Here is an 18391-nt window from a genome sequence, read left to right as displayed (position 1 = left end):
TAGATGATCTATGTGCGGTGATAGCAGAGGCTTTGTCTAATGACATCCACGAGTCTCCTCCATCTGTCACAGCACACAAGCCATCAAGGACGGGAGCGTGCGACCTCATACGTATGTCACCCCCAAACGTGTTCTGCACCAGTATCACCATATAGGTTCACATAGAACGTTCAAAGTCAGTAGCCCAAAGGTTGACATTTTAGTAGCCAGCCCTAGGGCTTTCCTATTCCCCAGCAGAAGGGCTCCCGGTTTCCAAATTGCAAGGATTTGTTATTTTTTTGGGGCAGATGTTGTAGAATGTGAGCGAGATGGACGAGGCTCTCCAGAAAGAGCGGCACGAAGGGAAACAAATGACAATTATTTACTACGTCGCGGACAGTCCTAGAAGACGTCAGATAACGGGGGGGGACACGAACACTGGGAGATCCTGCACTATAATCCCACCACCCATTTACTACACGTTATACACTGTAGAGCTGGGATCCTCATTGTCCCTGCCTCCCACCCTCTCTAGTTACACTTGTAGGTGCCCGGATCACCCGAATAACACCATGGGGTCGATAATTGATCACTGACTTTTATATAAAACGCTGCGATCACTGTAATGGGGTCTTCATCATTTACTATGGTGGTAATAATGGTTAGATATTTCACAGGGTTTTCCAATACGATTATGAATCCTGTATAACACAATGGCTGTCGCTAGGATGGGTCGCATAAGCTCACAGAACCGTCCTCATCACCGCTGCTGCCAGCGCTCACCTTGGTCTCCTTCACGTCCTGTCTGATGCCCTCTGGGTACCACTGCACCCGCACATAGCCCCTCTTCAGCGGCCCGAACCTGCTGGCCTCTCCGACAGAATCGGATTGGGGGCTCCTTTGTTCTCCCCCTCCCGCTCCTACTCCACCACCGCCGCCGCCGCCTCCCTTTCTCCGTCCCCCGTCGGCCTCCTCTTCTTCCACATCCTCCTCTTCTTCGCTCTCAGAGTCCTCCCCGTGCATGAGCCTCACCAGGCCGAACCGGCTCTGACCTCTGTAGGTACCGAACACCAAGTCATGTGAGAAGAGGAGCCGCTGGGAACCGTCGGTCCCGGACAATGGAGGGGACTCGACTGTCACGGGGGATGAGGGATCCGCGGTATCCGCCATTGTTGTTGTCCGGAAGAGAACAGAGGAGCTGCCACCGGCCTGGGCGGTTACCAACGAGAGAACGGCGGAAGAGCGAGGTGACGTCACCGCGCCGAACGTCGTTACTAAGGCGCAGGGATGCTGTTGCTGGGGTAACCTGAATTCTGTTACCAAGGAACCTTCTGCTTTAGACGTAGGAGCGATGAAGAGAAGGCGCTCTCCTAGCGCATGCGCAATGCTGCACCCTGTCACCTTCCCCCTGAATGTCTGACTTGTCAGGGAAGGCTCATCAGTGTCAGCGTGTCATAGTTGTCACCAAGCTTTACATGTCTACAGTGAACTAATCCTTCAAGTAGCTATCAGGAAGGTTGGGTAAAAGGCTAGAGCTGGCCGCAGACTGGTAGTGCCAGCGCCAATAAAGTGGCAGCTGGCCAGAAGTCTTGTGAGATCTGACACTGTCATGTGACAGATAAACTTTACAGGAGTCCAGTATTCCACAACAAAGCCCTTTAAATATTCAGTGCCACATCGGTCCATGGGTTGTGTCTAGGGTTACCACCTTTTTCACCCAAAAATACCAACCAGATTTAGGGTGTAAATATTTACATGTGCCAGTTTTGTCGTCTTTTCTGCTGGGATCTTTTGCGGCACAAAAACCGCACCTGTACATACACCCTAACACGTGTAAAAAATAAGGTGTGGTATGTGCGGCGTGATTTCAGTATGAGTGTGGTTTGGGTTCAGACCGACACACTGTAAGGGTATGTTCACACGTCCTATTTACGGACGGAATTCGGGCATTTTACTCCTCGATTTACGTCCGAAAATACGGCTCCAAACCGCCTGCAAACATCTGCCCATTGAAATCAATGGGGTTACGATGTACTGTGCACACAGGCTTTTTTTTACGTGCCGCTGTCAAATTGACGCCGCGAAAAACGCGAGTACGAGCAATTACGTCTGAAATTCAGGAGCTGTTTTCGCCTGCAGCGTATTGGACACTGCCATGTGAACATACCCTAAGGGTTCCCGTATACATTAAAGGAAAGTCTATATAATGTGTATGGGGATGTACCGACCCTCCCCCGACGACTTGTCCGAGCCATTCTTCCCGCAGGAGATAAGCGGCTGCGAGAGATGTGCGGCAGAGACTTATTCCCCTCTCCCCATTGAAGACTCCTGCACGTGTATGGGGAAGTCAGGCGGAGTAACTGGCCCACGGCTACTGTAAGGCTGGGTTCACACGACCTATTTTCAGGCGTAAACGAGGCGTATTATGCTTCGATTTACGCCTGAAAATACGGCTCCAATACGTCGGCAAACATCTGCCCATTCATCTGAATGGGTTTGCCGACGTACTGTGCCGACGACCTGTAATTTACGCGTCGCTGTTAAAAGACGACGCGTAAAATAACAGTCTCGGCAAAGAAGTGCAGGACACTTCTTTGGACGTAATTTGATCCGTTTTTCATTGACTCCAATGAAGAATAGCTCCAAATTACGGCCGTCAATGACGCCTCGCAAAACGCGAGTACATGCAATTACGTCTGAAATTACGGACGTAATGGTCGATATCATGTGCACATACCCTAAGGCTGGGTTCACACACACTATACGGCTCAAAAGCATCGGCAAACATCTGCCCATTCATTTGAATGGGTCTTACGATGTTCTGTGCCGACGGTCATTTTTTTAGGCGCCGCTGTCAAAAGGCGGCCCGTAAAAAAGACGCCCGCATCAAAGAAGTGCATGTCACTTCTTCAGACGTAAATGGAGCCGTTTTCCATGGAAAAACAGCTCCAATTACGTCCGTAATGGACGCAGCGAAAGACGCCTGCACATGCCATTACGGCTGAAATTACGGTGCTGCTTTCTCCTGAAACCAGCACCGTAATTTCAGCCGTAACGGACGCTGCCGTGTGAACATACCCTAAGTGTATGGGCAGTTTTACCCAGTCAGTATCCTCACCCCCGACCTCCACTCTGGACTCTGAGCGAGCCTGACAAAGGATGAGCATCCAATACAAATAAGAAATAATCTGACTGTGCACGCATTGTTTTATTACGCAAAATTACCAGAACTTGCTATTGCCGGTAAAAATATTTAACTTTACCAGCCGTCCAGTGTAAATACCTGCTGGGCGGTGGTTTACTGGCCTGGTGGCAACCCTAGTTATGTCTGGAATTGCAGCTAGGCTCCATTGACCGGAAATAGGACGAGCTGTAATACCAGACAGAAACTGTGGACAAGTGGGGGTGCTGTATTTGGTAGAAAGCAGCCATGTCTTTCTAATCCTGTATAAAAATGGTGCCGATTGGGGGCTCCATGGGTGTTTTCTGGCAGGCCGCACCTAAACGTCCAAATCCCAGGCAGCAGTTGTTAGGACCAACCCCGTAACATGTATGGGGAATAACTGTTAACGCTGCATGCCGTGAGTTATTCTCTATACATGTTTATGGGTAAGTACTCAGCGTACAGCAGCCGTCTGCCAGAGGAAACCACGGATTCCCTGATTGGTTGGCACCCCCTAGGTGAGACTTTGGGGGTGGGTTCCTCCACTCCAGGTAAAATCTGGATCTTAACATGGCCATATTATATATAACTGTTGACTGATCCCAATTCCTGCATGTTTGTGGGTGGTGAAGGGAGAAAAAAACAGCTCCAGTACCTTATGTGTATGACTGGCATTCTACTTTCAGGTGAAATGATTCGCGGCACAGATTGGGCAATGTAGAGATGCCCATGCAGCGCTGATAATGGCAAGTGACATTAATGGCGGGCACTACAAGGACCAAGTTCGTTTTTTGTTTTTTTTCGTTTTTCCATCGTCGCATTCAAAGAGCTATAACTTTTTATTTTTCTGTCGACATAGCTGTATGAGGACTTGTTTTTTGCGGGATTAGTTGTGCTTTTAATGGCATCATTTTAGGGTATATATCACTTTTTTTGGGGGGGGGGACGACAGAAAAAAAAACCTGAAATTCTGCCATGGTTCTATGCGTTTTAAATTCACGCCGTTCTCCGTGCGGTGTAACTAACACATTACCGTTATTCTATGGGTCGGTACGATCACGATGATACCACACGTGTAGAGGTTTATTATGTTTTACAACTTTTGCACATTTAAAACTCTTTTGAACTAAAATTATGTGTTTTTGCATTGTCGCTTTTCCAGAGCCGTTTTTTATTTTCCGGTCAATGACGTGATATGAGGGCTTGTTTTTTGCATGACGAAACTTCGTTTTGATTGGTACTGTTTTGGGGGCACATGGGACTTATTGATCAACTTTTATTATGACTTTTTTGGGGGGCAATGGAAAAAAGAGCAATTTCACAGTTGATTTTTGTGTTTTTTTTTTATGGCATTCACCTTGCGGTTTAAATTACATGTTAACTTTATTGTTTTGGTCATTACGGTCGCAGCGATTTACCCTTAAGGTTTACCCTTATTTCTTTTTTACACTTTTACAAAATAAAACCACTTTTTTATTTTTTTTTACTGTAATCTTTATTAAAAAAATTTATTTACATTTTTTTACTTATTTTTTAAGCTATAATGCTTTGGTATACATAACGTAAAACTGACAGGCAATCTATTATGCCAAACATCTGCCCTTTGAATTCAATGTGAAAGACGGCATTTAGTTCAGATGGGGCGTTTTTTAAAAAGTGCTGTTTTAAAAAATGGACAGTCCCTTTAAATGTTCACCTACTGATTTTATTTTTCCTACTTTGGTCAGGATTACGGGTTTCTTTTTTAAGAGACCTCACCCCAGCTTTTTCCTTCTAAAGCCCTTTTATGTAACTTCAAGAAGTAAAGTTGATCAATAGCGCTGAGTTATAAATTGAGCTGCTGATAATGGGGCGCAGTTTGTACGTTTGTGCGGTAAAGTCTGAATTTTGCACAGATTGAAGGGGTTTTCCAGCCAGTAAAAATGTATGGCCTACCCTCAGGATAGGTCATCAATAGCTGATGGGTCAGGGTACGTCTTTCGGGCCTCCCGCCGATCAGCTGTTTTGAAGGGGTTGCTGCTTCCCCTTAATTTCTTCTAGCTCACTGTGAATCGTCGACACGCATTGAGCGGGGATTCACAGGTATTGCAACCCTTTCTCCCATTGAAGTGAATGGGGGTCCCGAAAGTTGGCCTATCCTGAGTATGGACCATCAATATTTAGTGGGTGGAAAACCCCTTTAAACCTAACTGTTACAGTAAATATGTGCCACAAAATAGGGATCTGTGTCACAAGATGGCACGTTTATTCTGTGCACCTACTTAATACTCTGTTGAGCCACCTTTTGCCCATGCCCATACATTGTACAGAATATTACGGTACATTGGGAGGCTGAGATTTGACTAGGCTTCTGATTACGACTCTCTTTTATGTGAGTGTTACCTGAACAAATCTAACAGCCCTCCGCTCAGCTCCAACATCCGAAAGCCATTTACCAGCACAGACACATTGGCATATTTACTAAGACTGGTATTTCATACGCCAGTCTAAGTCTGAAACCCGCAGGAGTAAGTTGTGACAAATTTATTAAGAGGCACACGTCTCTTAATAAATTTGTCGCATCTAGTGCTGTCAGTGCACCAGAAAGTAAAATCTATGCCACGAGCTATGAGCTGGCAAAGATTTCAGAAATAATTGATACCGGTTTCTGACGTAAATTATAGTAAATCTGTCAGGCTGTGGATGACCTCACCTACTCCCACTAGGCCCTGTCCACTTTTTTAATTGGTGTGAGCGGCGGGAAATGGCGAAAATTCACAAATTATTGCGCAATTATGTTCAGATTGCAAGTGCTTTACCGCAATCAGGCGTATAGTCACATCCTAGATTTAAACTGTCACCGTGTTAGGTGACAATGTGACAGCGCCCCGACCGCAACTGTCAGTGACAGTTTCTGGGTAGGACTCACTGCCACAGGACCAATCGGTATGGTCCCGTGTCATCAAGCGCTATGATTGGCCAGTGAATATTGGCTGGCCAAACACAGCATAGGTGGCAGGATTCACAGGCATCTCCGGCTCTGACAAGCTCTGCTGTGTGAGAGTCGGCTGTGTTAATGAAGAGAAGAGAAGTGAGGAATAAGTGATAAAACCCTCAGAGCTGCCCCGTTTCTGACCAGTGACCACCACCTTTGGTGCATACTGGTCATCTGATCAGTGTCGGACTGTAGTACCTTGGGCCCACCAGAGGAAATAATTCTTGGGGCCCACCAGTCAGCCATATAGAAATAGTGCGACCAATCTTAATCGTGTAGTAAAACGTGTGTAGTAAACCAAAGACCAATATTACCACCATACAGTGACCATATAGTGGTAAACATCAGTCCTACTCAAGCACTTTGCAGGCCATATAACTTAAAGGAGTTTTCCCATCTTAGACATTTATGGCATATCCACAGGAAATGCCAAAAATGTCTGATAGACAATGTCTGATAGACACCTCTGGTACCCGCAGCTATATCTAGAACTGACCGCAGAATCCAGACGGAGACCAGTGGAATGAGGTTCATGCTTGCACGCAGCTCTCTCCACTCTGTTCAATGGGAGTCCTGGAAACAGCAGAGCTAGAGCTGCTCGGCTGTTTCCATAACAACCATACAACAGAATAAAGAGAGCTGTGCACACGCGTGGCCCTCTCTCCACTGGTCTCCGCCTGGATTGTGCGGTCAGTTCTAGACTGTAGCGTCCATGGCCACGGGCCGTCGGGTTTTCTTACCTCCCGATGTCCGAGGCCATGGATCCGTAAGCGCTGGTCCCCATCTCCTTAATAGGAGACGCTAGCGCTCACTTCCGCTCCGGTCTGCTGTATCCTCTCCGAATATTCGTTTGAAGGTACCTTCATACAAGTTTGCTCCCAGGTTCCTTGGTCCTTTCGAAATTCTGCAACAAATAAACCCTGTCTCCTATAAGCTGCGGCTGCCTCCTACCCTCAGAATCCCTATCTCCTTCCATGTGTCCCTCCTGAAACCAGTGGTCCTGAACCGCTACAGCAAGACTTCTAGTTCCACAGTTGCTCCCAGCGCTTCTTCTGATGTGTTCGAGGTGAGGGAGATCCTGGACTGCAAAAGGGTAGGAGGAAGGACTTTCTATTTGGTGGACTGGAGAGGGCTTGGTCCTGAGGAGAGGTCCTGGGAGCCGGAAGGGAACCTCAGTGCTCCTGCTCTCATTAAGAAATTCCTCTCTCGCTCTGGCCCCAAGAAGAGGGGGCATAAGAGGGGGGATACTGTAGCATCCATAGCCACGGGCCGTCGGGTTTACTCACCTCCCGACGCCCGCAGCCATGGATCCGTGAGCGCTTGTCCCCATCACCTTCCTAGAAGACGCCAGTGCTCACTTCCGCTCCATTCTGCAGTGTCCCGTAGGGTGCGCGCGCACGCTCATGCCCGCTCTTAAAGGGCCAGCGCGCGCGCCTGTAAAACAATCATCATTATCAACCATATGATTTCCTGGTCTATAAGAAGGCCACAGCTCTTCTGATCCTTGCCTGAGCGTTGTTAGTTTATCCCAAGTCTGTCTTGCAAATGGTCCCTTAGTGTTTCCCATTCCAGTTGTTACCCATGCACTGTAAGGAATGCATTTATCGACCAAACTTTATCCCTGACATAAAGTACAATGTGTCACGAGAAAACAATCTCAGAAACGCTTGGATTGGGAAAAGCATTCCAAAGTTATTACCAGATAAAGTGACATATCAGATTTTAAAATTGGGGCTCTGTCATTTAGTCCAAAAGTGGCTGTGACGAGAAGGGGTTAAACTAACCGCTAAGTGTATAATTTGTCACAAAATTTGATACGGTGTCACAACATTAAATTCTGTCACAGAATTTAATTTTCTTTTACAAAATTATATTCTATGTCACTAAATTAGATTCTCTGATGTCAAATGGTATTTTTGTTATAACATGACATCCCATACTTTATTCTTATTGAACCCGGCAGTACTCATGCCACTGATATCTGTAATAATTTTGTATTTCCCAAAAATTGGAGCAGATACCGTGAAAATATATTGTGTGACAAGATTTCAAACACGCATGAGCTGGGAGTTGTCACCCCTTTTTATCTGACCGGTGAGCAGTGACATGTCTGGGTCAAGGTAAGTAGGGTACATGTGTCAGGCATCAGAATATAAAAAAAATACTTGTATGCAGTGCGTGAAGAACACTATGGAAAATTTCACAAAACACGAAGTGCATCATAACAATGTCAATTACATCATTCCCCATAACAATGCCAACTACAGCAATCCCCATAACAATGCCAACTACAGCAATCCCCATAACAATGGCAGCTATATTGCCCCCTACAAGTGGCCAATAAACTGCCTCTACCATATAACTTCATTTTTAATGTGCTCGTCAGAAAATCTGCTGGGACAGGAGCTTGATGTCCCAGGACAGTGTCATCAGTCCAGGACTGTCCAGGGCTCAACCCGTTATCCTCAGGAGTCCTGCAGATGTAGAGACTGCAAGGGATGATGTGCAAGTAGGACAGTGACAGTGAGGTAGAAATGACAGCGCATAGAGGTATGCAGCAGTGGCAGTAATGTCACCTTCATGTAATACACAGCTTGTTCACAAGGTGTCTCTCCTGGTCTATACCACGGGTCTCAAACTCGGCCGGGTAAATGGGCCGCGCATAGGAAAAATGTGAAGATGACGGGCAGCATTACTTTCAAGTTTGATACAATACAAAATTATTGTTACTGAATTAGTTCTTTGAGCTACTATAACAATACTACATTACTATAACAATTCTACATTACTATAATAATACTACATTACTATAACAATTCTACATTACTATAATAATACTACATTACTATAACAATACTACATTACTATAATAATACTACATTACTATAACAATACTACATTACTATAACAATTCTACATTACTATAATAATACTACATTACTATAACAATTCTACATTACTATAATAATACTACATTACTATAACAATACTACATTACTATAATAATACTACATTACTATAACAATACTACATTACTATAACAATACTACATTACTATAACAATACTACATTACTATAATAATACTACATTACTATAACAATACTACATTACTATAATACTACATTACTATAATAATACTACATTACTATAACAATACTACATTACTATAATAATACTACATTACTATAACAATACTACATTACTATAACAATACTACATTACTATAACAATTCTACATTACTATAATAATACTACATTACTATAACAATACTACATTACTATAATAATACTACATTACTATAATACTATATTACTATAACAATACTACATTACTATAATAATACTACATTACTATAATAATACTACATTACTATAACAATACTACATCACTATAATAATACTACATTACTATAATACTACATCACTATAACAATACTACATTACTATAACAATACTACATTACTATAATAATACTACATTACTATAATACTACATTACTATAACAATACTACATTACTATAACAATACTACATTACTATAATAATACTACATTACTATAATACTACATTACTATAACAATTCTACATTACTATAATAATACTACATTACTATAATAATACTACATTACTATAATACTACATTACTATAACAATACTACATTACTATAACAATTCTACATTACTATAATAATACTACATTACTATAACAATACTACATTACTATAATAATACTACATTACTATAATAATACTACATTACTATAATACTATATTACTATAACAATACTACATTACTATAATAATACTACATTACTATAATAATACTACATTACTATAACAATACTACATCACTATAATAATACTACATTACTATAATACTACATCACTATAACAATACTACATTACTATAACAATACTACATTACTATAATAATACTACATTACTATAATAATACTACATTACTATAATACTACATTACTATAACAATACTACATCACTATAATAATACTACATTACTATAATAATACTATACTACTATAACAATACTACATTACTATAGCAATGCTACATTACTATAATAATACTACATTACTATAATACTACATCACTATAACAATACTACATTACTATAACAATACTACATTACTATAATAATACTACATTACTATAATACATTACTATAACAATACTACATTACTATAATAATACTACATTACTATAATAATACTACATTACTATAATACTACATTACTATAACAATACTACATCACTATAATAATACTACATTACTATAATAATACTATACTACTATAACAATACTACATTACTATAGCAATGCTACATTACTATAATAATACTACATTACTATAATACTACATCACTATAACAATACTACATTACTATAACAATACTACATTATTATAACAATACTACATTACTATAATACATTACTATAATACTACATTACTATAATACATTACTATAATACTACATTACTATAACAATACTACATTACTATAACAATACTACATCACTATAACAATACTACATTACTATAACAATACTACATTACTATAATATTACATTACTATAAACATACTACATTACTATAATAATACTATATTACTATAATAATTCTACATTATTATAACAATACTACATTTCTATAATACTACATTACTATAATACTACATTACTATAACAATACTACATTACTATAATAATACTACATTACTATAATAATACTACATTACTATAATACTATATTACTATAACAATACTACATTACTATAACAATACTACATTACTATAACAATACTACATCACTATAATAATACTACATTACTATAATACTACATCACTATAACAATACTACATTACTATAACAATACTACATTACTATAATACTACATTACTATACTACATTACTATACTACATTACTATACTACATTACTATACTACATTACTATAACAATACTACATTACTATAATAATACTACATTACTATAATACTATATTACTATAATAATACTACATTACTATAACAATAGTACATCACTATAATAATACTACATTACTATAATAATACTATACTACTATAACAATACTACATTACTATAGCAATGCTACATTACTATAATAATACTACATCACTATAACAATACTACATTACTATAACAATACTACATTACTATAACAATACTACATTACTATAATAATACTACATTACTATAATAATACTACATTACTATAATACTACATTACTATAATACATTACTATAACAATACTACATTACTATAATAATACTACATTACTATAATAATACTACATTACTATAATACTACATTACTATAACAATACTACATTACTATAATAATACTACATTACTATATTACTATAATAATACTACATTACTATAACAATACTACATCACTATAATAATACTACATTACTATAATAATACTATACTACTATAACAATACTACATTACTATAGCAATGCTACATTACTATAATAATACTACATTACTATAACAATACTACATTACTATAACAATACTACATTACTATAGCAATGCTACATTACTATAATACTACATTACTATAATAATACTACATTACTATAACAATACTACATTACTATAATAATACTACATTACTATAACCATACTACATTACTATAACAATACTACATCCCTAGAATAACACTACATTTCTATAACAATACTACATTACTATAATAATTCTACATTACTATAACAATACTACATCCCTAGAATAACACTACATTTCTATAACAATACTACATTACTATAATAATTCTACATTACTATAACAATACTACATTACTATAACCATACTACATTACTACATCCCTAGAATAACACTACATTTCTATAACAATACTACATTACTATAATAATTCTACATTACTATAACAATACTACATTACTATAATACTACATTACTATAACCATACTACATTACTATAACAATACTACATCCCTAGAATAACACTACATTACTATAACAATACTACATTACTATAATAATAATATATTACTATAACAATACTACATTATTATAATAATACAACATTACTATAACAATACTACATTACCATAATACTACATTACTATAACAATGCTACATTACTATAATAATACTACATTACTATAATAATACTACATTACTATAACACTACTACTACATTACTATAATACTACATTACTTTAACAATGCTAGATTACTCTAGTAATACTAAATTACTATAATGCTACATTACTATAATACTACATTACTATAACAATACTACATTACTATAACAATACTATATTACTACATTACTATAATAATACTACATTACTTTAACAATACTACATTACTCTAATACTAAATTACTATAATGCTACACTTCTATAATACTACATTACTATAATACATTACTATAACAATACTACCTTACTATATTGCCACAGTGCCCTATATATATACAGCCACAGTGCCCTCTATAGATACTGCCACACCCCTCCTAGATAATGCCACAGTGCCCTCTGTAGAGAATGCTACACTGCCCTCTTTAGATAATGCCACTCTGCCCTCTGTAGATAATGCCATTCTGCCCTCTGTAGATAATGCTACACTGCCCTCTGTAGATACTGCCACACTGCTCTCTGTAGATAAAGCCACAGTGCCCTCTGTAGATAGTGCCACACCCCCTTGAAGATAGCGCCACTCACCCTGCAAATAGCGCGCTCCCCCCGTAGATAACGCCATTGGGACTCCCTCTAAGAGTGGAATCCCCAGGCAGTGCATAGGCCAAGGATTCCGCACCTAGAGGGAACCCCTGATGTTACTGTCCATATATGGACAGTGACGTCAGGGGCTACTCCTGGAGTGGAATCCCGTGCCAGTAGCGCTGTGCCAGGGGAGTCCTCGGCGAGCAGAGGAGCTCTCTCTGTTCTGAACTACTGCTGAAGCAGGGAGCTGGTTGAGAGGTATGGCCCAGGGGGAATGTAGCGCTATCTACAGGGGGGGGGGGGGGGAGTGTGGGGTAATATCTACAGGGGGGATTGCACTATCTACAGGGGGCTGTGTGGCCATTGCTCACCTACCACCAACGGACTACGCATTCCTCCTTCGGCCCACTCTCTCCTCCCCCAGGGGCCGCGTGTTTGGGACCCCTGGTCTATACTGTAGTTAGCTCTGCAGGACTATAATTCCTGATTTATTATTTATGTAGTTACTTTTATTATCTTTTATGGATAGATCATCTTAAGTGTTCAACAAAGCTATACAACTAAGGGCTCATTCAGAAGAGCGTAATCCTCGTCCGTGTGCTGTGCGTTGAAATCACACTGAGGCATTCATCCCAATGGGGCCATTCACACATGTTGTTTTTCATGCAGCGTGTGTCCGTTGCGTAAAACTCACTGCATGTCCTATATTGGTGCATATTTACGCATCGCAGTCGCCCATTGAAGTCTATGAGTGTGTGAAAACAACGCACAGCACACTTGCAACACGCGTGAGCTTTGCGTTATTCACGCAGAGTTGCAAAGGGTATTGGAAAAAAAAAGGGAATGTTTGTAGAGCAGCATGAACAGCTACACAAGCGACATCCAGACAGTCCTGTGCGCAGCCAGACATCATGCCTCGGGTCCTAAATGTGGAGATTATCACACTGGTGCCGGAGACGCCGAAATTGTGGGACAAGAGGTCAGATGCTTAGCACGACCGGCACTGCAAAGACAATGCATGGGAGGCCATTGCAAAAGTGATGTTTTCAAATGAGTGGAGTAGTGCGACTCCTGCGGACAGAACCAAATTTGGTAAGTGCAAGCATAGTATAGCCTGCATCGTTGTTTCCATGTTGATCAAGTTTTTGCGCAACTTTTGAAGTAATTTACACCATGTGGCCCTGATGGACATGGTGTCTCTGGTAAAATGAACCATTCATTTCATGTTGGACTAGTAGTACATGTTTAGTATACTGACCCCAATGTTAAATACACATATATCCATAGATATATTTATATATTGGTTTTTTTCAACAATGGATGACTTAAAAATTGGCGTAGTACGAGGGACCAGTACCGTAGAGAGCTGAGCCAAAAAGGGAAGAGTTATACAAAAGAGGGGCTGCCTGCAAACAGCCAAGCCCAATTTCCCAGCCACCACTGATGTGTAAAATAATGAACTTTATTAAGCTACGTATTAAACTACAGCACGGTCAGTGCTCAACTTGAAAAGGAGATTATTGACATACAGGCTTTTAGCTCATGCCCTGAATTTGGCACCTCTGAAATAAAACTACAGAAAAATATAGAAAAAATGCAGGGAGAAATAAAGGAACGGAAACACCGTAAATACATTCGTGATCGGAGAGATTTTGATCTTGGACAAGTTTATACCTATAAAACCAATTCTTACTCCAAACCCAAACGTAATACAGTGTTCACTGACTTCTCTGAGTCGGACACTTCGGGGACAGAGGAATTTAGAAACAGTACTGATAATCTCAGACTTGGTACTAAACGAAAGATCAAAAATAGCAGACCAAGTCTCTCCAAGAGAACTCCGACTGTATCTAGACAAATTACAACTAACGCTCCTAACCGTGTCACAACATGTCCTCCCAATACATCAAGTTCCTCCTTTGTCTCAACTATGCCTGTTCCTTCATCCATGATAACCTCTGTGAACACACCGTCCACTCCTCATTCCTCCCATGCCAATTTAAGCCTATATGGAGGGGACAATACAATCAAACCATCTACTGGTCCCCTCACTACTTTTCCTTTTTTGGGCCCACCCAGTCTAAACTGGGGGATAAAACTGTAACATCTAACGTACAGGCAGCAAGGGATGATGAGATGCAAATAATAAATCTATCCTCATGTCAACTTAACTCTCATCAACTAACTCTACTTAAAAAGGGCTTGTCATACACTCCCACTCCATCTTACGATGAATTTGTATGGGTTAAGGACATTAACCTCTTTGCACGCAAACTGGCCCTACATAAGTATTTTAAGGGGAATATATCTGATAAAACCTCCCGGGATCGAGTGGAATCTAATACCTTGAGGGATCTTGAGAGTCTACTCCATGAGAGTGAATTTGGGGTTGCGGATGCTGTTGGACCACTTTCGACCTTACGTCCTAAGTCCAAGCTCACACCCCCATTTTCACAATACAGTCACATTGATACTTTTGTTAGGATGGTGTGCAATGACCTTAAAAAACTTAAAATTAAGAAATCGAGTGCCTTTGGTAATCTTAATAATGATGAAAGACAAGCATTGGACACTCTATGCAGAGACGACAATTTAGTTCTTAAACCCTCTGACAAGGGGGGCAATATTGTGATCATGAGCCATGCTGACTATGTCGGCATGGTTCATAGACTACTTGATGATAATACCACCTATGTCATTCTGGATATGAACCCTACGGTTAAATATCTCGCCGAATTATATACCCTCCTTGATGCTGCCAGGAATGAGAGTTTCATCACTACTGATGAATTTAAGTGTCTTTATAACTCTACCCCTACTTTGGCGACCTTTTATGCGTTGCCAAAGGTTCACAAAGCAACTTCTCCTCTCCCTGGCAGACCCATCGTTTCGGGTAACGACAGTCTGACACATGGCATTAGTCTTTATGTCAATGAGATGTTAATACCATTTGTCTCTTCCTTGTCCTCCTATCTTAAGGACACCAAGGACACCGTGACCAGGATCCATGAGATCAATGTAACCCCCACCACAATGATAGCGAGCATAGACGTGGAGTCACTTTACACTAATATTCAGCACGATTTAGGACTCACTTCTGTTAAACACTTCCTGAACACTAAAGGCATACAATTCCAACGTCACAACAATTTTATTTTGTCACTTTTACGTTTCTTACTTACTCACAATTATTTTATTTTTGATCATAAATATTACCATCAAATAAAAGGCACGGCCATGGGCACGGTCTGTGCACCTACTTATGCGAACCTTTTCTTAGGGTGGTGGGAAGACACCATTGTTTTTTCTGATAATTTCTCCTCCTTCACTTCACATATTTCATTCTGGGGGAGATACATTGATGACATTCTCATCCTTTGGGATGGGGATGTCAACACTTTCTGTGACTTCATGTCTATGCTCAATGCCAATTCCATTGGCATGAAATTTACGTATGAGATTCATGATCATGCTATTAATTTTCTTGATCTCAAGATATCCTTGGATCCTGGTGGCGGTGTCCAAACGGACATTTTCCGTAAGGCTACCGCGACTAATAGCCTTTTACATTGGCAGAGCCATCATCCTCCTGCCCTGAAGAAGGGCATACCCATTGGCCAGTACTTGAGAGCCAGACGTAACTGCTCAAGCGAGTTGGCCTTTCAAACTGAATGTGACGGTCTTTTTGACAAGTTTACAGCACGTGGCTACCCGAAAAAATGGCTACATAGGGCATATGCCAGAGCAAGGGCTTCTGATAGGTGTGACCTATTGTCAAATAGAGGAAGTCAAGTCACTAAAACAGGGTCACCTGGAGCCATTCGGTGTATTGGCACTTATGATGCCGGTTCCCCTCAGGTCATTCAAATCCTACGAAGACACTGGGCTATCCTTACGGCCGACCCTGACCTCAGGGATGCAGTGATGGCTAATCCGAGCGTTACTTACCGTAGGGGTAGGAACCTACGGGAATTCTTGGTGCATAGCCATTACTCTAGACAATCTAACATTCCTTCGACATGGCTTAAATCACCATTAAAGGGTTTCCACCCGTGCGGCAGATGTTCTTTCTGCCCCCTAATGCCTACCGTTAAGAACTTTTCCAATCCTGTCGACGGTAAGCTATATCGAATAGGACAATTTTTGAACTGCCAGAGCAGTGGGGTGGTCTATATCGCCAAGTGTCCCTGCCCTAAGTTATACGTGGGTAAAACCATTCAGGAATTGAGAAGACGTGTTTCTAGACACATGAGTGCGGTGACCTGTAACGAGGATACCGCTCTTTCTAGACACATTGTGAAGTTTCATGGAGGTAACCCTAGATTGCTGAAATTCTGGGGTATTGCCCAAATTAAAATGGGTCCCAGGGCGGGCAATTTGGATCGTAAACTCTTGCAAGAGGAAGCGAGGTGGATCCATAGACTTAATACTATGTCTCCCTCAGGTCTGAACGAAGGTTTTACCTTCAGTGCGTTTCTTTGATTCTGCAGTTGGACATTGAGAATTTATTCTCTTTGTTGTTTGTGTCTATACTATTGGACTTCTGTAGAATTATACATATACATATAAAAACTACTGATAATTAAAATATTGTTTGTCTGCCATTTATTGAGCTTTCTACATCAATGTGGAGAATTCTCTTAAATAATATCATAACCATTCCAATCAGGAGGTTAGACTAATCTACGTACTTCTATTGTGACTTTGACCACATTTTGGCGGCGATTTATTGTCATTGACATATCATGTATATTGTTAGTGATCCTGTGTTCGCCTCCAGAATTATGGTATGTCCCCAATAGGGGACTTTTGAGGCATTCTTTATTCGTGAGTGACCATTTTATTATAGGGAACCAATGTGTATTTGGTGCTCCTCTGTACCTACAGTATTGCGTATGTGCCTTATTGGAATTTATGTGGCTTGAAGATACAGCTCGTGACATTGATTGTGACATGAAGGCAGATTAGCCGAGTGCACATTAGGGTTACATGGGGACGGGACACATATAGGTCCCTCTCTATTGGTCTATTATCCTACCCTAGCTATATATCGGCACTAGCTCAATTAATTAATAATGGGCTTCCATTTGCCCACTTACCCCTAATATACCGGCTAAACCCGTGGACATATGCTTGCTAAGCATCGTCAGTGTAACGATGAAGACAAGCAGTACTATTGCACACAGTGTAAATTACGAGCAGAGTGAAGCTCTCTGGCACTGTGTTGCTATTCTGTGTATCTGCGCATGCGCTGGTGACTCACTCCGAAAGTTGCGGTCCTAGTTAGGCTGTACGCGCTAAGTCCTTGTTCTATGTCTCTGCGCATGCGCCGCCTCCCTGCCTGTAATTGGACCATCTCATCTTGTTGTTCATTTGTCGGCTACATACAGCTGAGAGACCTCAGTGTCTCCCTCATTGTCATTGGTTGTCTGGTCCGACACACCTTCAGATGCGTCATAGACGTGTCTATATCAGGATCTTTTTCATTCCGCGCCGCCATTAGCCCCGTGTACCCCTGAGGACGCTACGTAGTAG

General features: G+C 40.4%; 2 protein-coding genes across 2 annotated transcripts in view; one reads left to right on the top strand and one right to left on the bottom strand.

The window, feature by feature from the left end:
• The window catches only part of UBE2O (ubiquitin conjugating enzyme E2 O), a 38771-nt gene extending 37488 nt beyond the window's left edge, over positions 1-1283 (bottom strand). Inside the window, exon 1 of the mRNA XM_075845079.1 lies at positions 763-1283. Within this exon, the coding sequence (XP_075701194.1) occupies positions 763-1149 (387 nt within the window). The 5' untranslated portion in view covers positions 1150-1283. The remainder of the gene's footprint in view (positions 1-762) is intronic.
• A 118-nt stretch (positions 1284-1401) lies between these two features.
• The window catches only part of AANAT (aralkylamine N-acetyltransferase), a 28436-nt gene continuing 11446 nt past the window's right edge, over positions 1402-18391 (top strand). Inside the window, exon 1 of the mRNA XM_075845085.1 lies at positions 1402-1480. The gene's annotated coding sequence lies outside the window, so the exon portion shown is untranslated. The remainder of the gene's footprint in view (positions 1481-18391) is intronic.

This window comes from Rhinoderma darwinii, chromosome 13, assembly GCF_050947455.1.
Source record: "Rhinoderma darwinii isolate aRhiDar2 chromosome 13, aRhiDar2.hap1, whole genome shotgun sequence".
Lineage (NCBI taxonomy): Eukaryota > Metazoa > Chordata > Amphibia > Anura > Rhinodermatidae > Rhinoderma > Rhinoderma darwinii.
This window is presented reverse-complemented; position numbering and strand designations above follow the sequence as displayed.